The sequence below is a fragment of the Alexandromys fortis genome, unplaced genomic scaffold, assembly GCF_014885135.2.
Source record: "Alexandromys fortis isolate MF-2015 unplaced genomic scaffold, M_Fortis_MF-2015_v1.1 scaffold_114, whole genome shotgun sequence".
Classification (NCBI taxonomy): domain Eukaryota; kingdom Metazoa; phylum Chordata; class Mammalia; order Rodentia; family Cricetidae; genus Alexandromys; species Alexandromys fortis.
Window position 1 is genome coordinate 3133782 of NW_026068046.1, and position 26374 is coordinate 3160155.

The 26374-nt window shown below is 35.5% G+C and overlaps 1 protein-coding gene across 3 annotated transcripts in view; it reads right to left on the reverse strand.

The window, feature by feature from the left end:
- Nucleotides 1-26374, reverse strand: part of Tenm1 (teneurin transmembrane protein 1) — a 570621-nt gene that overhangs the window by 243464 nt on the left and 300783 nt on the right. For all 3 annotated transcript variants that reach the window (XM_050118835.1, XM_050118834.1, XM_050118833.1), the window contains exons 7-11: nucleotides 19746-19945; nucleotides 18147-18357; nucleotides 13958-14059; nucleotides 12268-12462; nucleotides 8754-8954 (exon numbers count right to left, since the gene is read on the reverse strand). In XM_050118835.1, the coding sequence (XP_049974792.1) occupies nucleotides 8754-8954; nucleotides 12268-12462; nucleotides 13958-14059; nucleotides 18147-18357; nucleotides 19746-19945 (909 nt within the window). The remainder of the gene's footprint in view (nucleotides 1-8753; nucleotides 8955-12267; nucleotides 12463-13957; nucleotides 14060-18146; nucleotides 18358-19745; nucleotides 19946-26374) is intronic.

Sequence of the window (26374 nt, forward strand, 5' to 3'; positions counted from 1 at the left end):
AAAACAAAATTTCAAGTTATAATGTCCTGAAATAGTAGAATTATCTCAGATTTACAGAGGCCTCTGGAAATTTACCTCTCAGTTTAGACTTGTCAAATTGTCAACGTTTCATTGTATTTTTGCATTGCTGTCTGCTAATGATGGCATAACAGGTGTGCTTTTTTTCATGGTCTCAGAACAAAATAAAAAAGTGTGATTTAAAATATCAGATATTTAATGTACTTTAAATCACACATATATATTTGTGTGTATAATATTATGGTACTTTTATTGTATCTTTTGAATAAATTAGAAAATTTAAAATTGGAGAATATTTTTGGGATCAGTTTCGATTTTTGCTTGAGCAAAAAAAAAAAGGCTTGGGGGTGAGTCTGAGTAGGATGTGTTGCTAGGAAATCATTATAATAGTGTGATTTTTTTCCTATTTCATATCTACCTCCCAAAGATATTTCTGCACATGCAGTTTCACACACTTAATTTGGCTTGGGATGCTTTTAAAGATGCTTTACATTTGCATTTCTAGTGTCACCAATGAACTTCTCTTATTTCAATAATCTAGTGCTAATGTTTTGACCTGACTTAGTTAATTCTACAATGTCACAAGTATAGGTTTTTAAGAATTCTAATTAGTATTATCAGAACCACCTCCAAGTTTGTCTGCTGTTTTCAGTGAGTATAAAACTCATTTAAAATAAATTTCCATATAGGTGTTATACCTTGAGCATCATGTGAAATAAGCTTCCATGAATTAATTAGAAGTCTTTTTGTCTTTTTACTGTTAAAAACACCATGTCCATCCTTTCCTCCATTATGTTTCAGTGACTCTTTGCCCTACACTGAGCCTTTCTTTAAGTCAAGATGTCTGTAGAACTGGAATGTATTAATGCTTCTGATCACTAATGCTACTGTGGGAACTCCTTCTGCTTCTTCAGCCAATAGCCTTCAAGATACCAGCCCACTTGGGCATGGTCTCTTTTGCTTTTAAAAGCAGCGGTAGCCATGCACTCACTCTCTTGCTTCCAGCTCTGCTTCCGGCTACTAGACTCCTTTCCTGGTCATGCAGAAGGCTGTTGTCTAGGATGGTGATCTGTAAGTTTTCCCCTTTAAATAAATAACCTTTTTATTAATCACAATTTCAAACTGGTGTGGGATTGTTTTGTGACTTAGGCCTTCATAATTAAATCATTTTAACTTTTGTGAGAAATTAACCACTCCTAAGAAATCAAGGTGTATCTAGAACTTCAGAGAGAAAAGTATTTGCAATCTTAGGTTTCTCTTTTGCTTACTTTACTGATTTCTTTTTATTGAAGATACTATATCCTAGTTAGCTTATTTTTGAATGGATTTTTCTCTTCAGCAGCATGATGAATGGCTATATGTCAACCTCATAGAATGTGCATTACATTTTTAATAAAGCTTCTTTGTCAAATGATATCTATGACCCTGTTTTAGCTATAATATTAGAAGGAAAATTCTGTGTATGCATGACTCACTTTTAAAAGGTCTAATCAATTCTTGTAAATTGCAGGAAGTGAAGTGATGTGTTGTATGTCCTGGAGATAGTCAGATGAAAATCTTTTCATCATTGGCATTTTCAATAAGAGGAGAAACTGTCAATGTTTTGAACCATATGTTGCTTGCACAGTCAAGGAAAGTTTCCTCAGCAACAATTATTATATGAATCCCTTATGACTTTCTCTGCTAATTATCTGTTTTATTAGTAGATTCATATAACTATCCATTAGAGAATACTTAAAAACACAGTAAAACATTGCTATAATGAAAAGAATATATATGCATGTAAATATAAACACATATCTGTGAGTGTGCATTGTCTCGTACAAATGTGAATGTTTAAAAGCATCTTCTCTATGTCAGAGTATGAGACTGTTCTTTTACTCTGAACTATTTTTACTTAATATAGTCTCACCACCAACATTATGAGAGTTAAGAGAGTTAATGGACTATATCCATAAACGATTTATAATTGATGTCAATAGTCTAATAGTCAGGATCAAGAATCATAGATTTCAGTATTAGAAAAGGCCTCAAGGGCCTTTTGGCTAATCTACCATTTCACACATGAGGCAGTTGAGACACAAGTAAATTAAGTGTATTACTCAAAGTCACCATGCTGTGAATATATTCATATACACAGACACCTACATCCATGACTACATAACACTGCCATCTCTCTAATGGAAAGAGGGACACATGTCAAAGGATAGTTTTAAAATATATATCTCCTTAACAAAGTCATCTGATATCTTTAGGATCTAACACCCTCTTTGGATGAGACACATGATGATAATACTGCAATTTTTATAAAAAAAATAGTATGTTCAGAAATACCTTAATTGTTATTACTCTGTATATTTCTAGATAATTAATCTACTTATATGACATACCTATTACAAGGGTGATTGTAGCAAAGCAAGGGTAAGAGCTGCCCTCTTCATATAAAGGCTTACTTCCATAAAATGTGTTATCTATTATTTGTGAGTAAAAATAGAGTGGCTCAGCTCAATTTCATTAATAAAAAAAGATACAGAACTCTACATCCTACTTTTATGCTCCGCTAAGAGACTGTGTCCAGAAGTCAGATTTTACCAAAGGAATATAGTAGATGCATTTTACAATGCTGATCTCAGAGGCCAGGGCCAATACCCTTACAACAGGCTAAATGTATTACTGAGATTTTACAGCAAAGAGTTATGTTTTAAGAGAGCACAATTTGACCTGTGGTATATCCAAATCTAACCCACGATATAACAAGCTTCTATTATATTCCTCTTGAGGTATTTTAAAGACTAATGAGTTAACCTTTTGTGAAGTGTCATGAGACTATCAAGCTAAAAAAGTCCATGTCAAGTATCAATTTAAGGCAGCAAACAATACTGTAGGTAGAAAAATAGACTAAAAATGATCAGCAGATGATTTGCTACAGTCCCCTTGACATCAAAGCAGCATAGTTAACATGCTAACAGCTAAGCAGCTTCATGTACTTGGAAAAGAAAGATGATCAATGGCAAAGAGCATATCCACCTTTGAAATGATACGATCCATTATCAGAATCAGATGCTAAATTGCTTCCTGTACTGAGAAGTCTCAATTAAAAGTCTGCACAGTGAGATCATCTCCATGGTTAAATATGCTCTTTGGGAACAACCTTTATAGAGTTCCAAAATCACAGAAGGACTATTCCTACCATGACACTAGAGATTTGGCAAACATTTTCTTTCTCTATTTTACAACTTAGTCGTTTTATTAGGCAGCCTTTTTGCTTGAGAGGCTATTGAATTTAAGATCATATCTATCCACCCTTGTGTTTGTGTGAGTGCGGTTTGTGTCTAGTGAGATTTGGTTATTGGGTCTGAACTGAATGAATGTGACATTGGTTCAGGTTTTCTGGACAGAAATATTCCACTCACACACTTGGTGTTTAATGCTCTTCTTCTGTTTTTCAGTAAACTGACTTACTCAAGCTCTGTCTCTTTGCCTAACTGCTGTCTTATTTGGGTAGATATGGCGGTATGAGGCTGAAAATAAAAACACCGTATGAAGCATGATATTAGTAGCTCTGGTTTCTACTTATAAGTTTGAAACTTGCCAGAACTATGACCTTGGGGCAGTTACTTGTTGTTTCTGGTGATCAGTTTCCTCATGATGAAAACATCTCCATATCTTTCTTGGTCACTGTTTATCATCTGTCTTGCCATTCCAGACTGCAGTACAGGAATCTTTATTCACTTGTTGGCATATCCTCAGACCATAGCAAATAGCACAGCATTAATAAAAATTCTTTAGTAGGTGAAAACCTACCTCACTTAGTGGTGTTACCATTTATGTAGCATGTTAATAATGTGCAAATCATAATTAGTAAAACACCAGTCTCCATTTATAATTATATAGTTTTCAAGTTCTATTATTTTTGAGACAGAGTCTTACACTGCAATCCTAGCTGGTTTTGAATTCTCTAAATAGTCCAGACTGCTCTTGGTTTAATGCCAATCATCTTTTTTCTCTGGGAGTTATAGTGTGGGTTAACATATATGGTTACCAAGTCCTGTTTTACAACCCATACCACCTATGTTCTTCTTTTTTTCATACAATTATATTCCTTCAGATGTGGTCATGACAGTACCCTCCTTGAACAACTTGTGCAGGTTAATCTTCATCATCAACTTGACTGCATTTAGATGGAAACATACTTTGGGCATGTCTATGATGGTGTTTCTAGAAAGGTTGATCTGAACAGGGAAGACTGACTGACCCTGAATGTGGGGGTGGCACCATGTTTTTACTGTTTGGAGTCCTAGACTAAGGAAAAAGAAGGTCAACTGAATTTCAGCAGTCTACTCTCTCCTGTGTATTTTAATGTTTTACTCTTTTGGCTTTTTGAGGGGCCCACCACCCAGCTCCCAAATAAATCACACATGGAGGTTTATTCTTAGCTATGACTGCCTGACCTTAGCTTGGATTATTTCTTGCCAGCATTTAACTCTAAATAATCCCGACTACCTTTTGCCTCTGGGATTTTTTTATTTTCTTCTGTATATCTTATTTTCACTCTTACTCCGTGGCTGGCTGGCTGAGTGGCTGGCCCCCGATGTCCTCCTCTTCTTGTTCTTTTTTTCTTGGCCATACAGCTCTTTATTAGAATCATGAGGTGTTTTAGACAGGCAAAGAATTACAGCTTTACAGAGTTTAACAAATGCAGCATAAAAAGTCACACACCTTAAAATCATAGTCTACAGCACTCCTCACTGCTGACCCATCTCATATTGCTGCCACCAAGTCTTCTCTGCCATGATGGAAGGCAACCTCAAGATGTAAGCCAAAGTCTTTTTTTTCCCCCTTAAGTCCCCTTTGTTACAAGCCTTTTCTCTCATGTAATTTTCTTCTTTGCCTGTAGGACTGGAACATGGCATTGCATTTTAGGGAATGCAGGCAAGGTAGTTTGGATAACCGATGTGTCCCCACAGTCTTGAGCATTTGAACAATCTCTGGTTCACAACTGATGGCTGTATAGGAAAATTTTGGAGTATAGCCTGGCTGGAGGAAGTATGTCACTGGAAGCAGAGTTTGAGAGAAAAAAAAAAACTCACCACTTCCTGTTTGCACTCCTTGTTGTTTGACTGTGACTGAAGATGTGAGCGTTCAGCTTGATGCCTACAGCTTGCTGTGGGACTCTGATCTCTTGCCAGAATCTTATCCCCATGGAACCATAAGCCAAAATAAACTGTCTTTTTCTTAAATTGTCTTTGTTTTATAGTGTTTCATCACAGCAACAAAAAGTAACTAATACAGCAGGTAAGACCAGAAGGAGAGACTGTATATTGAATTTGATATTGATTCCTTTGAAATAGAAATATTTTAATTCCTGGCACTGATATTAGTGGTATATTAGGAGGAAGTTTATCTAATTGTGAGGAATCATGAAGAACATGAGTGGGACATATGAAGTCCAAGGGAACAAATATTTGATACAGAATCATTCTTTATACTCAATTCACGTTAACTAGTTCTATATAAACAAACAAATACTTTTTCTCATTTCTTGTTGATTTCATTGTGCTTCTGAGTATTGAACCCAGAGCCACATCTCCAATTCTAGAATAAAAGCATTGACTTGATATTAAGGATCCTATCATGGTAAAGCAGTGATGTTCTGTGGCGTTCTGACTTGGTCACCATTTTCTATATTCTTCCTAGACAATCATATGCACTCATATGGTCTGCTGAATTATGTACAGAGCATTTGCCTACAGTTTAATATGTATTTATATTTTTATTCTTTGAAAATTTTGTATATTTATATATAAAAATTTAGTCATTTTTACTACATAGTCCCCTTTCTCATCAATTTTTATCCTTTTGAAAGCTCTTTTGGCAACAAATTTAAGTCCTACTTTCATAAATTGTTTTGGTATGCAGCCCCCTGAGTTTAACTAGAATTTCTTGCCTAGGTGTGGCTTGTAGAATTATTTACTGGAACAAGAACATCTTATCAGTGGTTATACCACTGAAGAAAATGACACTCCCCAAAATACATTCCCCCATCCATGTTGAATGTTGATAAGGCTGTATAGCAGAAAGGATTCTTGGATATTTCCACCCTTGAATCTCAACCCCTTGCTTGCAATGCCTATCTACATATTACACAAACATTTCCAGCACACCCTCACAATCAATCACTATGTCTGGTGCCTCTATATGAACCTTGAATTTCTACCTATTTGCTTTCCCTTTATCATTCGGTAATACTTCTTCCTCTTATAACCTGAACAGGTTAAACCAGGCTTCCATTTCTCTCAGTCACCATATTCAGCTGTGACTTGCTTCCTTGTGCCACCCTTCTTGAATTTGTCCTCTCAGTGTTTGTCAGAGCGGTAACATTTAAACATACCTTGCAGTTTCTTTCCAACCACTCGGTGCACTCCTATTGGATCATGAGGAAATGAAAATTCCTGAGCATGCTGTGTAAATAAAATTCTTTATGTTCTGGCTCAGTGCTCTTCTCATTGGTGACAGTTTTATCTCCTTTAGCATTCCTGGACTGTAACTAACCTAATGTCCACCAGGTGTGTCGTTTAGATTCATATCTTCCCCCTTTAAAGCCTGACTTTTCCTTGTGCACTCCATAAACATTCACCATCTTTCCAGCATAAATTCAAGGATGAGGCTTCTTTAATGCTGTCCCTCATTTTAGGGAAATAACATGCTTATGCTTCCTACTCTGTGCTGCATGGCCCTGGATGCGGTCTAGTAGTAACACTTTTTGTATATGATAAAACAGGTAATGGACTCTTAGATGGTTGTGATTAAGTGCATGGACTGTTCAAGGTCAAACACCTAGCTCAACATGTGTGATACTGGTGATTTCGGTAAGCTTCTGTGCCTCAGTTCTTCAGCTTTAAAGTATACACAATGATTGTACTTAGAGTGAATTGAATTGAAATATGTGCAACATTTAGGATAGAGACAATACAAATCATTATGTGTTTCCTACAATAAGAATATTAGCATCATATTATGTTAAAATTGGAACAGCAGCTCATAATATTACATCTGGCATGTGGAATTATGAAAGGTGTTCAGTTATATGTTGAAAATAAGTTAATAATCAGGCTTTATTATTATGATACATCTCCATAAGTCTAGTCACTTTGATTTTGGCATTCCTTTCTAATGTTGGAAATGTTTCTTTCCTACTGGACTGTAATAATATTCATTTCTGCAAAGATGACATCCATTTTGGATACCTCAATACCCCGACTCCAACAATAATGCCCAGCACATAGATGTTAATGTGTATTTTGTAATCCATAAATGAATAAATTTTAAGAACTGCACTTAGTGACAGTTAAATATCATTTTAATCTTTGCCCCTGATTCCTTGAGACACTTTATAGCCAGACTAGCCTAAAAGTCGCTAAGCCCATGCTGGTCTTGTAATTAGGACCCACCTTCCTCAGTCTTCTAAGAGCTGTGGTTTCAGGCATACATCACCACATTGGGCTCTCATTTTCCGGCACTTTAAAATTCACTCCTATTTTCCGTATTATTTCAATGTGAGAACATAAAATTTCAGCAAAATGTGGCTATAATTGTGATTAAAAGTTATGTTAGAATTATTTATCTTAAAAGAGGAATCCTCATGTTTCCTTAGTGTATCATCACAGACTTTAGTTCATATGCTAACTCACTGGTAGCGAAATCCCACAGTGCACTGAAACTTCCTGCTCCCCATATGCCATTTTACATCCGCCACAAAATTCACAGGCAGAAGCTTTCCAAGAGCTGTCATTGATTAGCTTATTCATTTAATAAGACTCTTATCTGAAGACAGGAAATATAAAGAATGACTAATTTCTTTCAATGCTTGTAGTTGAGGAGAAAAACACCAGCCATGTGTCCAAATGCCTAAATCACAAGGGCTTCTGTGCTCACTAGCAATGCATATGGGATGGATTTCATAGCATTCAGAGTGCTCTAGTCGAAAAAAAAATTTACCTTGAATAAAAAAGATTTTACAATGAATAAAGTTGTAGTTTGTTTTGGTGGGTAGGTTGGATTTTTCTAGATTGAAAGTTTTATGATGAACAAAAGCCATGGAAAAGTAGGGACATTCAATGCACTTAGGATAAGTAGATCCTACAGATTATGCAAGCAGAGGGAAAGACTGACTTATTAAGCAGAAGTAGTTAGCAGGAAGTTTTCATAGCTTGTGGTAATCCTTTGATAAGGAGCTTATCTACAGACAGGAGACAACTATGAAATATGGTTTGATAAGGAACAGGGAAAAGAAACAATGTTGTAGAAATAATATGGTCATATGTTAAATAGGGTAGAGTAGTGTTGTTATGTTTTTATGTGATGAGTTTCTCAGTTAAAATGCTGACTGAGTTTGTGGAGCTAGATATTTAAAAGAATCTACAAGGAATAAGTTGTATGAAATTTTAAAACTATTGAAATAACTGCAGGAGATCACACAAAGGGAACAAAGGATACACCATAAGTACCTATCACAGAGAATTATACTGTTGAAACAGTGGAAATAAATGATAGTAAAATACTGAATAGCAAATACTTGGAAACTTACTGTGACTATTGAAGTCATACACTCCAGATCTTGAAATGAGGTGCCTTAAAAAAATGATTGGTTAGACCTTGCGAATAGATGAGAGAGAGAGAGAGAGAGAGAGAGAGAGAGAGAGAGAGAGAGAGAGAGAGAGAGAAACCCAATGTACCTGTAGAACAGTCAGGTCCTGTCCACTTGGGATCACAGCTGCAAACTCCAGTGTCCAGAAGAAAAGTTCCATGTCCCGAGCACTGCTCTTGGCAGATAGGAAGTGGCGTTTCACAGTTGACTCCTCCCCAACCAGTAGAACAGTGACATTCTCCTTTAACACAGATGCCATGACCGGAGCACATTGGATCTAAGCAGTCCTCTGAATACCAGAAACAAAACAAAAAAGGTGGGGGTGAGAGGGAAGGCTGGTAGAGAACAGGTACTGGATAATGGAACTGAGATATATTGATTTCCTAGTATTGTATCACTAATGTTGCTTTAATTAGGCAATACCGTGACTCATGCAAACATTGTGTTTAAAACAGAAGATTATTAACACTTAAAAATATGGTAGGATATGATAAAGGCTCCAACCTAAATTTGGAAGAAGAAAATCACACGTATGCTTCATGCAATTCTGAACAGTATTGATACCCCCACACAAATAAGTGGGTGGACCTGTATGGACTCTCAGTAGGAATTTCTCAGCTTTTAAAAAAATGCCTGAGAGTGTTTTGATAAACCATTCTTTATCCTTTCTCAAATTAGAATCAAAGTTGTACTTAATGTGTCTAGGAGTATTTATATAGTTTTTAATTTGGATGACAAGCCATTTGGTGAAGTGACTGCTGTTATATGAAATAATAAAATTTACATAAACTTAATGCGACTTCACATTGATTCTTCAGAAGAACCAAAAATGCAGCATTTTTAATTGAATTTTAAAAATTTGTTTCTTTCTGCCTCCTTCTATCAGGCACTGTGACATCACCTTAGAAAAATGTAATTCTATTTGTCTTTGATTCGGTGAGTCTAGAAATGTTTGCCACATAGAAGGTTGTCTTGTGCTTTCCCCTGACTATTCTGTGGTGGATGGGAAGGTTGAATTCTACATTATTTCTCTTTCTATATAAATAATGCTATAATACTTTGTCCTAGTGTGAATTATGCTTTGAAATGGTTTTTTTTTTTTTGCAACAGTTGGGATACACTGATATAACCTCCATTAATTTGCAAATCTTACTCTTCGGGTGTAAATTGTTACCACGAAAGGTCTATCATTAGGACTGTTACAATTGTTATTGTTATCATAATTACCCCCATAATCTGAAGGTCATTAAAACAATCTTCTGATAATTGAGATAATCACCAAATAAAATATCTAAATGTATATCTAATTTGTTTCATGATTTGGCATAAGAGGTAAAGTCTAAGGTATAGACTATTTGTAGAAGGACTATTTGGTTATTTTAGAAGACTAGTTATGGCAAAATACACGAATAATAAATAATAAACAAAATGCCATTAATTTATTCTGACTTTTAAAAGAGATTTGCTACATTCAATTCATGTTTGTTAAGGTGCCTTCCTCGTCCAGAAATCAGGCTACTTCCTTTGCAGCAGAAAGTTAGAACTTGCAGACCTTGACCAAGGTAAGGGAAGAAACAAATAGTCATTGCTATAATAGTTTATAGTCCTACCTAGCTAGTACCTGCTTTCTCCATGTTTCTTGTCACACAGGCTAGGCTCAGCTAAATTTTGTGTTGTAAACTCTGGAAAGCTGTAAAATTTAGATTTTTTTTTCCAGAGGATTTCTCTGAAGGCACTCTCTGTTTGTAGGTCCCCACCACACACAATGGTGTACATAATAGCCGTGTTTCTTACTCTTTCATGTCAAGCTATCCCTCTTAAGGTTCTCATGATGCTCTTTCCTACCAAAATGCCCAGTCACAGCTCCACATGGTTTCCAGGGAGGATTTCTCTCCTAACAAAGCTCACTCTCTGGGTTAATTGCTATCACTTTCTTTCTTCATGACTAGAAATTCTTGTTCTAAAGATGTTTACATCATAAAAGTCATACTTAAATCAGAGGAATGAAACCATAGGCCTAGGAGATGGCAAGGGTAGAGGAAATGAGGTGTTTGTAAGTACGTTGCTGATTGGGAGCAAACTGTGAAACCATGTGTTCTCTTTAAAAGGAACTGCTGCTACTTAGCTCCAGATATTGTGGGCCTAGTCCCCCAGACGCGCTAGTATTCAAGAGAAGCAAGAAATGGGGATCTTCAATGTGACCCTTCTCTATTTTGAAAAGTTAGCAACTAAATCAGTCAATAGAAACAATGACCACATTATGTCTGTAAACAAAATCTATCCATAGCCTGATTCAGCTTATACATTCTTCATATGTGATCTAAGAATTGAAATTTTTCTACTGTATTTGTGAAGCTTATGCCATTAAATATGATAAGCATTCTTCCATATTATTTTGGCTGTTTTACATATTTTTGTAGAGACCAAGTAAAAGTCTAATTTAAGCTAAACTCCTTTTCAGCTGCGTATGAAATTCAAATCAGGAGAGTCTAATGAATTGGGTTACATGATTTTCATGTCAAATTATAGATGTGTTAGATATCACTCACTGTTAACCGTATCTGATTCTATACAGCATCCGACTTTATACTTACATATAGCGATAGCATGATTATCATAAAAAATGTATTTTAAGATGTCTTAGGAAGTCCAGTGCCTTGTACAGGCCCAAAGGAATTCACTGGAACAAACAACGTCTTTACACTCCTATACTACTGCCACTGATGGGAGGTGGAAAGCTAAAGTCTTGCTTGTTCATGGAGCAGAATGAGATTAAACCCTTTAGAATGCTGTGTAATAGTCATAATGAGCGATCTTTAAAAAGCAATTACAGTGCATTTTCAGCAGCCCCTTTCATGAATAACAGTTGTGATGAGACCATCTCCCATGGTAATGGTTTAATATTATTTCTGAAATCAGTCTTATTTGAAGAATGTGGCATGAAAGTGGTCTGATTACCAGTAAACTTATTTTCTAATATGTCTGTTTAAGTGATAAAACTACAGCCATCTCAAAATATTTTTTTCTAAAGACTCCTTTGGGGTGAATTTAATACAAAGACTCTTCTTTGAACTCATTAGTGGTAAGCCTGATGGTTTAGGCACTGAGGTCAAGTTTCAGCATGAGGCATGTAAGAAGAGATAAAGAATAGTGATAATTACAAATCACATCCAAAGAAAACATTTGCAAGACGGCTCCAAATGTGTTTACATCATTATTTTTATGTCATTCTTTAAGTGCTATGCTTCATTATGCAGTATAATGCACTCTGTAATAGTGAAAATATATGAATTAGCACCTAACATTATCAATATGGAATTTCTCACGTTAGAAAACCGTATCAGAAATTAGGAAAAAAAAGATATCACTTTTGCATTACCACTTTGCAGGTGTCATAGAAACAGTCGCATGTATTCTGTGAGGCTTCCAGAAGAGACTTGAGCTTCCCTGACCTCAAACCTTTGCTGTGTGTTCCAAGGGCATGTCGAACATCTAATGTTTGCAAAAAAGAGTGCGTGTCTCTCTACTAGTCTACAGAATGACACTGTGGACAATCCAGCGAGAGAATAGCCTGAAGCAAGATATTGAAATGAGGCTCTGACCTTCTTCACATATTTCTCCTTTGTATCCGGGAACACAGATACAGACTCCCATGATGCAGGTGCCGTGGCCAAAGCACGTTGGGTCGATGCATTGTTCTTCTGGAACATCACACTCAGGTCCTTTCCAGCCATTCCTGCAGACGCAGTGGCCTTTCTCATACTCTCCATTGCCTCCACACAGCACTGGGCACGAATCTAAAGGTTGGTAAATAAACTTGTTGTTACAATCCTTTCAAAAAGCTCACAAGAATAATCCTATTCTGGCACTAGTATATTATTTCTGGCAAAAGTAATGTTTTTGTCTTATTCTTTATTAAATACGCTTATGATAATGATTACAAGCAGAATTTTCCTTCTATCGAAGTGGGATAAAGATAAATTACCAAGATTTCCAAAGTGGAGGAAAAATACTTGCTTTTGATCTTATTACAACTTCAAGCCATTATCACTGCTACTATTTTAAACTAAGGGTTTTCTCTCTTAAATGTTTTTTTTTATTTCCTAAAATGCATGTATACTATTTTTGAAAGCAAAGTGTGCATTAAAATCTAATAAATAGGGTGCTATTCACATGAAAAGGTCTTATAAAGGCTGTACAAACAGATACATAGAGAACATCTTCAACAGACTTTACTAGAACACCTATTCTGTTGTGTCCCTGTGTGTGTTCACTTTAAATCCATGAGGTTTTGAGGGCAGTGCCCACATCTTCTGTTTTTCTTATATGTCTTTTAAAATACAAAACCCTTCTCCTCCATTTCACAAGATCTGTTATGGTGCAGGGAACCTAGCAACTGCTTTAGAATTCTCTATTGAATGGAATTTAATCTAAATGAACAGAGGATTTTTTTTCCTCCGAAGAAACCTAAGATTAACCAAGCAGACCAGAAACTTTAAGACTACACTGAAAATGAAAAGGAAGCGTGTGCAAAATGATAACTCCAATTCTAGAGGAATGCATGGTCCAATTTATCTAAGGCTTTTCAAGAATTAATTAAACTATGTGCAAGCACATGAAACAATACAGATTGCTAAGTTTAACTTTTGAATTTTCATTTCTTTCTTTATAAACTACATATCCATTTAGTGATTCATCACTACTTCAGTTATGATGGTATTATCAAATACTAACTTTTCCTTTTATACTCAGACTGTTATGAGTTGCTTTATAAGAGAAATATAAGCAGTACACTGTAGTTGGCTCAGATGATCTAGGTTCAAATCTCAGCTGGTACTTAATCTTACCTACTTCCTTAACTATTCCTTCTGAGGTTCTTTCTTTGCTCATCAAATAGGGCTAATAGCGGACCTACTTCATAGGACTATTGTAGGAAAGAGGAATTAAAAGAGGCGATGAGAAGTGTTTAGAATGCAGCTGGCGTACTAAGTGCTCAGATTTTGGTGACAATTGTTGGAGAGCACTGCCAGTGCTTTTGTTGCTATGACCATTATTACTATAACAACTATAAGTTCTTCAATAATGGGTCTCTAAAACAGTGTTTTTTAACCTGTGGGTCATGACCCCAAGGGGAAGGGTCACATATCAAATATTTAAACTGCAATCCATAACAGTAGCAAAATTACAGTTAGAATGTAGCACACAATATGAAGTACTGGGTCAAAGGGTTGCAGCATTAGGGAGGTTGAGAATCCCTGCTCTAAAACAATCAGAATCATAGAACAACATTACCTCTAGCACAGTCAGGTCCAAGAAATCCTGGGAAGCAATGACAATGTCCAGAGATACACTCTCCGTTTCCATTGCAGTTGGTTGAACAGTCATCCATTATTTCTATTAATATAAAAAGAGAGAAATGAACCCATATTTAGGCTAGAGATTGGATGTTTTAAGGGTTTCAGGAATTCTTTGTCTATAATAATCTTGTCCTCTGCTGTCTGAAATGAACTTATTGCTCAAAATTAGGGATAAAGACTTTTGCATGATGTCATATGCACTAGATTATTAAACACGGTTCTCAATTTAGTGAACTGACTTTTTAAGAGAAGAACGAAAGCTATCTCATCTCTAAAGTGGATAAAAGGTCTACATAAATTGTATTCTTAAGAAGCAGTTATGATAAAGCTTAAAAGGTATGAGAATTATAACATTTCCTCAAAAGCAAAAAATACTTTAAAAATGTAACTCATAAGACAAAGACTACTGTACTTTTTATACTTATATTGTACCAAATAAAGCTTCTTCTATAGCAAAGTGGACTATTTAATATAGTATCTTGACAGGTTAAATATGATAATCAGTAGTCCATTTTCATTAATAAGTGACAATGGCATGCTTTTAAAGTAAGTGTTCATATGAAATTTACCACCACTAAAAGCATTTGAACCTAAGTATTTTGTTGAGAAATGTCTTCTTGACTGTAAATGCTTATCAGTTCCCTGCCACTAATTTTTTCATTCCATTTTTACAAAACAGTTTTCAGGGGAATTGAGAAGGCTTCGAAGGTACCCATAAAGTTGTACAGAAAATAAAGTTATATAACTTTTCTGAAAAATACTGCTTCACAAATGTCAGTCTTTGAAGATAACTTTAATTTTTGTAGTTTGCAATTATATTTGAGTCTAACAATGATTAACTCGCAGTCCTATAAAAGATCATGTTTTCAATGTGTCATCCGTTGGTGTGGTATATGTGTGCTGGTTATATTTGATTTTTATCTATTTGAAAAATTAATTGACATTGTATAGGAATGGAAGAGGTAAAGATATGGAAGAACTTAGGAGAAGGGAAGAATATAATCAAAATATATTTAAAGCTAAAACTTACTTTAAATAATAAAAATACAAAAATTCCATAATTAACAATCTTTACCTCAGAGTCATTCTATCCTCTCTTTATCTCTTTCCTTCCTTCTTTCTCTCTTTTAAATTTTTACCTATTAAAACCATTTCACTGACTTTTCCATTTTTAATTTAAAAAACCCCCCTTCACTAGGAAAAACATTTCTAATTTAAAAAAAAGAGAAATTCTAGGAGGTGGTCCTGGTATCTTTGCTTGGATGACAAGAGTCCGTAATTGCAGTGAAGGTTAAGAAATGATATTTGTGTAACTGTGGCCTATGAACCCCTTGAATAAGTAGAATCATTGTGTGCCACCTATAAGATGGATTCCTGGATCTTAGTTCTGAATCTCCTGAATCTGGTCTAAAAGATCTTGTCCAGCAATCTCCCAAGCACCCTGTGTGAATCTGTAGATACTCCCACAGTAAAGCATTGAGATCAATGTACTTTAATTCGTTTACTACATATTTAAAGAACTTATGGCTGATGAGTTGGAGTTTTTCCCTTGGCAGAATAAAGACAAGAAAATGAAAATGGTATGGACACATTTTAGACAATCTTTAAAGAGTTTGGAATGGATTTAGAGGCTGCATGGATTATAAACAACACAATCATTAGTTTGATTATGAAGTATATATGTCCCTTTTACTGTTATTAAGATAAGGTATAAAAAACTAAATAAATGTTTATTCTTTAGGGTAACTGATTTATATGCTTTTCATTATTTGGGGGAAATTTATTTGAACTTAATTTTTTTTGTTTTGTCTATTTTATTTTAGGTATGAGTGTTTTACCTACATATATTGATGTGTATCATGTGTGTATCATGTGTGTCTTTGGAGGTCAAACAACTGCATATCCTACAACTGAAGTTATGGTTGGTTGAACCACCATGTGAGTGCTGGGAATTTAACCCGATTCCTCTGCAAGAGCAACAAGTGCTTCTAACTGCTAAGCCATATCTCCAGCTCCCTTGAACTTTCTTTAATGGAGCAAGGAGGGAAATATATCTGTTCCTTCTAATACTAAACAAGTAGAAAAGTAAAGGTACTGACTTGCACGTGCAAAAGGAAAATACACTGTTTCATATGAAACTGATAGCTTGATATCTGGACGATAAGACTATCTCTGAAAGGTGAAATTCCTTTGGGCATGAAATAAAGTGAAGGTAAACAGTCCCAAGCATGTTTAGGATCTACTTACTTTCGACAGGTTAAGAACTTGATTAGTATTTATAATTTGAGATGAGGGATTAAATTAAAAGGAATAGAGAAAATATTCACAAATATTTTATATCTTCTAATTTCTCTAAGTCAGCCTGTCACAATTTAATGGCAATCATCAAAATTGCGTTCTGATTTTTTCATTGCCGTGAATTTTAAGGATATACTCTTAGTGACAAAATAGTGATGTTACTGAAAAGGTATCATTTTCCTAAGTTAACAAAAATATGTATTTTGAAGATGTAAGATCAATGGAGTTCATCTTAGTATGATTTTTTTATTGCTTTTCTCATTATTTTCGAGGAAAAACTTTGATGATCTTCTGGCTAGAATACTGTTTTCTACTCTCTCAAGGTCTCCGGCATCAAGTAAAAATAGAATCTAATTGTTATCAGGAGCAGATGGTCTGTCTATTAGCAGTCAACACATCTTCCTAAACATATGGCTGAACAGGTTAGCTAAAGGATAAAGTGGTAGAGAGTTGTGTAGGAAACTGACAGCTGTAAAAGATTTGCTCTTCTTTTAAAAGGCATGTGTTTTATGAAAATTCAAACAATCTGATGCTCCGTCTACACGTTGTTTACCCTGAGGACTCCCAAATTGCTAAAGAGCTACGCTTTCTTCACACAAAGAATCAGGGGAGTGAGTTTACTGAGAAAACATGTCAAAAGACAGAGATGCTTCCGACAAAGGAGGGTGATGGTGAAGAAGAGGGTTATAGGCACTGCATTTAGAAAGACCGTACTTTAAAAAGCTATGGGCACACTCAAATAACCATTTGATTATAAGACCCAAAGAAATCTGAAGAAGGGTAATTACTCAAGTTATTGTTCTCAGTATTCTTCTTCTCTAACTATTCTTACTTTGTATTTTAAAGTCTTAGTGGTTCTAGAATCAATTGTTTTAAATAAATATATCAATTCCAGTCTTCTTATTTTAAGAAGGATTCATTTACTGTTATTTTATAATCAAACCATTTAACATTTAGTTCCTATCTTCTTTTCTCTCACTGGGGATAGAACTTTGGGAATTTGTCACCAAACTACATCCCTAGACTGTTTTCTATATTAAGGTAAATACTCACTGGTTTGCCAATACTGACTTTGAATTTACTTTTTTAGCTCATGCTGACCCTTAACTCACAAACCTACATGCCATGTCACTGGCAGTATAGAAGAAAGCTATATGGTTCAGTTCAACAGGGATACTTTTGCTTTTAAGCTTTCCTATGAAGTTACACATTTATATAGTTTTCTAAAACAGTATTATCCAGAGAATATTTTCGATAAGAGCCTATAGTCCCTCTGAATGTGGTTGACAGTTGCATGGCTGCGACAGACTGGGGGGACACTGACAGTGGCACCAGGATTTATCCCTACTGATTGAACTGGCTTTTTGGGAACCTATTCTCTTTGAATGGATACCTTGCTCAGCCTAGATATAGTAGGGAGGGCCTTGGACCTTACAAAGCAATGTGCCTTACCCTCTCTGAGGAGTGGATTGTGGTGGGGTGGGGTGGGGTGGGAGGGTATGTGAAAGGAATGGGAGGAGGGGAGAAACTGGGAACTTGGGCTGGTATGTATAATGAATAAAATTGTTTTCTTTCTTAATAAAAACGATATAAAGGGCTGCATGACAAATGTCCAAAAATATCGGCAAGTTCCGGAGAGTTTTAAAAAAATCTTACCCAATATTTTAATGACAACGAGAACAAAAATAAAATGTTACTCATGGTGACATTTAGTGACTAGTGACTTTAAGGTAGATGGAACAGTTTGTATGAGTAATGAAATACTTTTTCCACCAGTGTGTTCAAGAGATATGCTGTGAATTAAAATAACAGCCAAGGCAGCTTACCAATTGCTGTAGTTAGCACAAATACTTGTTCCATCTTTTTTCCATCGTTGTAAAATGCCAGATACCAAGGTCCTTGGTCCATATACTCTATGAAGCCTGTCTCCTGAAGGGATGTTAAGATCAGATTCCTCGGGGAGTGCTGGATGTCGTCAGAGCTCTTGGAGTCTTGTTTTACCAGTTGTTTGCCATCCATTAACTTCACAAAATCAAACTGGAACAAACAAACACAACTGTGAGCTTGCACTATTTTTTTTTTTTTACTTCTGGGCATATAACCATGCTAACCATGCTTAACTCTCACATATTCCATGCTTTGAGAGTTAACAATTCTTTTTGTTTGTTTGTTTGTTTGTTTGTTTTCGAGACAGGGTTTCTCTGTAGCTTTGGAGCCTGTCCTGGAACTCCCTTTGTAGACCAGGCTGGCCTCGAACTCACAGAGATCCGCCTGCCTCTGCCTCCCAAGTGCTGGGATTAAAGGCGTGCGCCACCACCACCCGACTTAACAATTCTTAATATTTGAAGCCAAAGACATCTGTTAGGTTTGAAAATTGTTTTACTACACGTACAAATTTTGTGAACTTCTCAGCTTGGGAATGTTCAAAATAAAAATTAATTAAAAGCAAACCTCTAAGAAATAGACACAATTTTGAGTATTATGTATGAGATCTTGACATTTTAGCAAAGTATCTATCTAAGAGTAGATACTTGATAACTTATTCTGCTCAGAAATGTGACCTTGTCAGCAAATTTAAAAGGTTTTTTTTTTCGGTTTTAGAAACACAAATAAATTATGAATGACAGTATTTATCACAATTTATGCCCTTTCTGGGTATGTATTTAAATATTCAAAGGCCAGTCTTTCTCACTAATCATTTGGTGAACACATTGTTTTACACTTTCCTATGTTTTGTGGTTCATTTTTGAATGGCATTTGACTATCTTTGACTTGGCCAAAAATTAAAAGTTTTGATACTAGTCATCACTCTTGGTGGATATATGGAGTGAGTATTTAGTTCTTTTAAACTACTTATATAGAGCAGCATTCCTGGTAAATTAAAGCAGAAAAGAAATAAGCTTAACAAACACATGAGAAATATGGCATCCAAGGTTTATGAATGGGCCATGGAAACTGCAGAGGTTTTACATATCTGAATTCTTCTAACGTTTACAGGAATTGCTTGTTGAAAAAATTCTGTATGTAAGATACCATCTACTTAAGAAAATATCTGTCACTACCTTCTAGTTGATGTGCATTCTGTGACTGGTATAACAGCAAAAGGATTGATGGTACCACCTTTAGAGCTGAGTAAGATGAGCGGACTAGAGACGGTCACAACAACCTTTCCTTTGGAATCGGGAGATCAAGTTTAAAGAATGTTTTCTTCAACCATCTTTCCTGAATATGTTCTGCTAAATGCCATTTTTTATTTCTACATACAGTGTTTTCATTACAGTGTGATGAATCTGAATATTTATTTGTTAAAAAGATTTTTTTGCCTTCATCTTTGACTCCTACAGTATTCACAAATTACAACATTTGAACTGCTTGATATAGTACCCTCTAAAAAGATTTAAGAAAATACCTATTATATCAAATACCTGAGTGTGTGTAGGTGGAATGTTTCTTCTGCCATAAATTCCCAGTAGAGAGTCCTTGGCTAAAGAAATATTGAATTTCAGATATATAGGATGGTGGATAGTAATCTGGAAACGCCAGAATAAGCCCGGTGGAATGGTCTGCATGACCTGTGCTCCAATGTCAACTTCTCCAGTATCAATTGCTCGTCCCCTCTGAAACACTGGTTTTAAAAAGAGAGAATTATACATATTATTCATCTTAATTTATAAATCAATGCTTTTTAGTATTTCAAGAACAGATGTGTCAAAACAACTCACTTTTTTCCCTCCTATCTTTCAAGCTCTTGCGCAAATTAAATATATTCTAAGGGACCTTTTCTGGCCAACTATTATGCCAGTTTCTCCACTGAACTCTTGTTCCACTGATTTTGTTAAACACAATTACATTTAAGCATTTACTGAATATTATCTTGATAAATGCAGAAGTTACAAAGATTAGTAAGATGCAGTTCTTCCTCTTACTGAGTTTTGAAAATCATGGAGGAAATGGGACAAGTATAAAAGCAACTACATGGTAAAGGAAATTAACTGCTATCAGTATTCAAAGGAAGGAAAATTATTTTGTTTAAGGGATATCTTTATCCCCCTTTTCATGCTCTTTTTGTCTTTTATTTTTTCATAGTAATTTACATTCCAACACACTGCATATTTATTTATACATTACATATTACCTATTTTCCCAGCATATAAGGTAAGTATTTTAAGAACAAGGGCTGTGGCTACATTGTTCATTGCTTTATTCTCAGTATATAGACAATATATGTGAATGTTTGAAAAGATTACATATACATTAATGATCAGTATATAATTATTTAATGAATGGATTGATGAGTCATAAAAAGGTAATTAGGGGAAATGACATTGAATATGAGTTTTAGAAGGAGCAGAAGTCTTCAACATAGCTATGGAAAAGATGTTAGAACATGGAAAGGGAAGCTTGCACTAAGCACAGTGCTGTAATGTGGTGATCTTACAGTTGTGGAATATGCATATATAAGAAGAATTCTGAATAGAGTTGGATAGAAATAATGACATATTGTCTGTATTGTCTTGGGAACCAGTCAGAAGGATTTGATTAGTAAAACTAATATAGAATAGTAAGAATATCTGAAAAAGTCATAAGGAATCATGTTATTAACTATTTATCTAATGAGAACATACCATACATGTAATTCTCTGTATTAATAGGCATATACAGTTTAAATCACGTTTCTCATCTGAGTTAACAACGTTCCCCACAAGTAAGAGAGATGATTTAACAACAACCCCAATACCAGGCATGAGAAGGCCTCCTTTGAGTTGTTGGTTTGGGTTGTTAAAGAGATTCCCAAAACATACAGCTTGTTGCTACTGCTCTTGCTTGCCCCCAAGAGGTGAAACATAAATCTCTATTCCGAAGACACCATGCATTTTGGACACAGGGCTCAAAGATTGGAAATGAACTGAATGCCTCTTCCCTGAGGACTAACTTCCATAGAACTATAAGGTGCCATCCAAGCTTCCAACCAGCAGTCCTATGTAGCTATGACACCTATCAACCACAACAGTATCCTGCATGAAACAAAAACGCCAAGTGCAGTAGTGGCATACATATCTTGTCAATAACCAACAGGCCTTAAGACTATTCAACAAGAGGAATACCATATCTGGTACTGAAAATATGGCTAAATGCTCAAGTCCAGTGATGCCATGGATCTTTGAGGAGATCCCAACACCACTGTTTCACTAAACCAGCATAATCTCTAACTACATTATAAATACCAAGGTATAGTCCTTACTTCACATTGTGGCAATTTTGCTTTGCAACAGACAGAGGGCATTATAGCAAACAACCATTCAAAAATGCACGGTTGTCCTCACAGATATATCTACAAATCACAGACACACACACACACACACATGTCTAAGACTCAGGGAACACTGCAAAAGACGGTGTAGAATGATTCAAAAAGCAACAGCATCAGGGAGTTTGCTGTGAGACTGTGTCTTTTAGCAAGGTCAGTATCCTGAATTACTTTGTGGGTCTCCAGGTTACCTCTGACCAAGAACTGGAAGAGGGATATCCCATACCTTGCACTGAGATTTTATTTGGTAACATTTGACTCTTGAAAGGATCCTTATTGTGTAGGTTATCAATTTAAAGACCAATTTATTTAATGCCAACTGAAGTCTTCCACAGGTATCATTAAAATTTTTTAATAGAGGAAAGACCTAGGGTTCAGCTCAGAGGTATAGTAATTTCTCATAATGCACAACCTTCAGCAAAGATTCACCCACCACCCAGACTGGAAAGGTTTGGATGTATTAGATATTCTAATCTTGAGGCAGAATATAGGAAGGTATTAGAGGGAGACACAAGGACAATATAGGGAGTACACATTGTTGATTCAGGTGAAATGACACAAATACTTGAATTTAGGGGAAGCACAAATAACTTCTGTAGGAAAAGTACATTTCAGTGAAAAGTAATTTAGTTTAAATGGAAATAGGAGAAAGACATGAAAACAATACAGAAGATTCTGAAGCCATGCTTGTCAGACATTAATGTGACTGAGCAGTCTTCACATACTAGCATTGAATGAGTGGGTTTAAAGTGAGACACTTTCACAGGATTCCAAGTGATGCCTGCATAGCATTGTGCACTTGCCAATACCTGAGAAGTGATAGTAATAGTTGTGAACACAAAGGGAGTGTTAAACTGACACCATGATTGTGAGTTTGGATAATTTGGATAGTACTAATAGCCAAGTATCTGAAACCCAGAAGTACTTGGTCTGTGAGGGCAGATGTTTAGTTTGCACGAGAATAGCTTTATTTGATATGATAGCTTAATGTATCTTTTTATGAAATACGATGTCGTGTGGTAGTGGGGAGGGAAGGAATAGAAAAGGAGGAAAGGAAATTGGTTTGCTTTCATTTTAAACAAGGAGGATTATACCTCAGGAGGGAAAATTGAATTTGGCCTCACTTCATTCCATCTTTATAGTTTTCAGACATCAGCTCTGTCTCCATACCACACAGTTTAAAAACACCCATGGTCCCTGTCCTTTGTGTTCACCTTACAGAAAATTAGCAGCCCATTAAGAAACACACCTGCAGTGACTTTATTCATAGGCCAATGCTTGCAGCTTTTAACTCCCTAAAATACCTACATTATTTCTTTTTGTGTTAAGGCCAAGAGTAATAACTATTTTAAGAATGGTCACTGTTAACTGTTAATAATAGATTTCAAATGCAATTTTGAGTATAATTATGTATTACAGGACACATAATTTTGTGAAATTGACATTTCTAATAAAACATACCCTTTGAGATAATAAATGACCAACCGAGTACCTTATTTTTTACTGAAAGTTACTTCTTTTCTAAGTAAGACAGAACAATTTGGTTCCCAAAAGGATTGATAATAAATTTAACTCTTAAGGTTTTAGAGCCAAAAAGTATCTTCATTGGGCAGGAGATTAATGGACCATGTTTATGTGGACATTTTTGATCTCAACTTAAAATTCAGTTTATCCAACCGTTATCCTCATTAGAAGTTTTTTAATCACTTCTTAAAATGCACCATTTGGTCATGCAAACAATATTATTTTATTTATTTATTTATTTATTTATTTATTTATTTATTTATTAAAGATTTCTGTCTCTTTCCCACCGCCACCTCCCNAAGCAATCAGGGTTCTCTGCCCGGTGGGAAGTCCAAGGACCACCCACCTCCATCCAGGTCTAGTAAGGTGACCATCCACGAAACTGCCTAGGCTCCCACGAAACCAATAAGTCCAGTAGAATCAAAAACCCGTTGCCATTGTTCTTTAGGTCTCAGTAGTCCTCCTTGTCCGCTATGTTCAGCGAGACCAGTTTTGACCCAGGCTTTTTCAGACCCAGGCCAGAACATAAAACAATTCAAAATGTTTTAGGGTCAACCAATAAAATCTTTAGGTTTCATGAATACTCTTTAACCAACCAATCTGCTGATTTTATAAACTGCAAAAACTGGTTGGGGATATTAAATTTTATATGGATGACTGACTTAATATTACAACTTCTCTTTCTGAACTGTATAAACATCAAGCATTATATAATAATGCTACTTTAATGTTATTTTTAAATCAAAAGATGATGTGGGATTTCCATCTGTTTACCATTGGTTAATAACGAAGCTGCTTTTGGCCAATGGCTTAACAGAATATAGCCAAGCTGGAAAAGATACATAGAGAGAATAGGCAGAGTCAGGGAGAAGCCGTGGAGCTGCCAAAGGAGAAAGATGCAAGTTGCCAGCTGGAATCTAGCTGGTAAGCCACGAGCCTTGTGGTAAAATACAAAATAATAGAAATGGGTTGATTGAAGGTATAAGAGTTAGCTAGCTATATGCTGAAGTGATTGGCCAAACAATACTTCAAATAATATAGTTTCTGTGTGTTTATTGCAGAATAAGACAAGACAGCAACCTCAGCTACCAAAAAGAGGCTTGTGAATTTCTGTTGTTGAAGTTATCTAGGTATTATCATCACTGTACATCTAGAGTACATATGCATTAATAATTCATGAAAATAATTTTAGGAGAAGACGATCTTCCCCTTTAAAAGCTTAAAGTTAATATAAGGTATGTGAACAGAGATAAAATATATAAACAAGTGGACCATAATTTCAATAAAAAGTGAGAAAATAATCTAGGTATGATATTTTCATATTAGAGAAGAGAGATTCTCCCAGGTGGGAAATTTCCAAGACTCTAATCTTTTAGAATTTTGTGCATCAGAAAGAGACATATGTTCCTGTTGGCAACTTACACCATTAAATAACCTTCTCCATTTTATTATCTTTCAAATTGGTTATGGATTATGAGGTCATTTATTTCATTTTTAACATTTATTTCATTTTTAACTCACAAGAGGGGAAAACTAAAAAAATATTGAAACAATTCAAACTGTGGTTTTTATGAAAATCCAGCTTGATTAATAAAGGCAAAAGAAAATACTGAGCAAACTTACCACAGAGTCTGATTCTAATACAAATTACAAACAACAGAATGAAAAGCTATACTATTGCAATGTTTGTGTTTCAATGATCATTTAATCACTTTTTTGCTGAAGCATATCAAAAGGATCAAGAAGAGCATGCTCTCTAGTATCAGAATGATTTTCTTTGTACACATGGGGAATGAAATGCAGAGAGCCCTGAATCATATCATACTGTGCAGTACTGTAGTTATCACAGTCTTACCAATATCCACCAATTTAGTTTGAGCTAAACACTCTCTTTATAGGTTGCAACACAGGCATCAACTGCTGAGCAGGAAAAATGAAAGGCAGATAAGCTATGTTCAAGGATGGCACACTAAGTAAAAGTTGCTTCATTCAACAAGAAAAGGTCAAGCTACCTTGAAGGCAAAAAATAGGGCATGAAATTTATGATGGACATGGTTTGCAGCGACTGTCTCATTTAAACCAAGGTTTTACATACCTAGCCTTTTACATGAATGCTAACGATATGATTATTACAAAAATTGGTTTATAAATATAGGGTAATAACTACATTCAGGACATAATGTGTGTATTTTTATTTTACTTAATATGCCATGAAAGATTTCTATTCTATTATGATTCAGTATAAGAAAATCAAAAGCCAATCAGACATTGGCACATGATCAGACATGTGTTCTCTAAAAAGAGTCATTATATAAGGTCTTCATATAAAAATGACTAGGTACTGTATTTATATTAACAGAAACATAAGTGTTTGATAAAGGCATTTATGAATTCCCTGAAATATTCTGCTACACACAGATTCATGCCTAGACCAATAGGCATCAGAGAGACATCTTCCAGCAACTAGTGGATACAGATGCAGAGATCCACAATTTAACATTAGGCTGAGCTTGGAGAATCCTGAAGAAGAGAGGAAGGAAGGATTGTAGGAGCCAGAGGGGTCATGAACATCTTAAGAAAACCCACAGAATCAACTAACTTGGCTCATAGGGACTCACAAAGACTTAGCTGACAACCAGGGAGCCTGCATAGGACTGACGTAGGCCCTCTGAATATGTGATACAGTTGTGTAGCTTGGCCTTCTTGTGGGACTCCTACCAGTCAGACCAAGGGCTGTCTCTGACTCTTTTACTGGCTTTTGCGATCCTACTCCTCATACACGGTCATCTTACCCAGACTTAGTACAAGGGGAGGTGCTTAGTCTGACTGCAACTTTATAGGCTATGTTTTGTTGATATCCATGGGAGTCTTGCCCTTTTCTGAATAGAAATGGAGGAGGAGTGGATTAGGTGAGCAGAGTGGAGGCTGGGGGAGAAACTGGCAGGAAAGGATGGCGGGAATCTGCGGTTGGGATATAAAATAAATAAATATTAAAAATTAGACCCTTAAGAAATTGAAGTGAATACTATAGGTTTGTAAATGAAACCTCTTTGTCTTTATGATGCTGTTAATAGATTGATATGTTTAAAATCCATTAATTAATTTTACACTTCACAAATGTATTACTCTGCATGTATAAAAGATTAGGCCCATAAATAGGAATTCTTTATAACCTATCACAATACCTTATACAGTAAAGTATATGTTTTCTGCATATATATA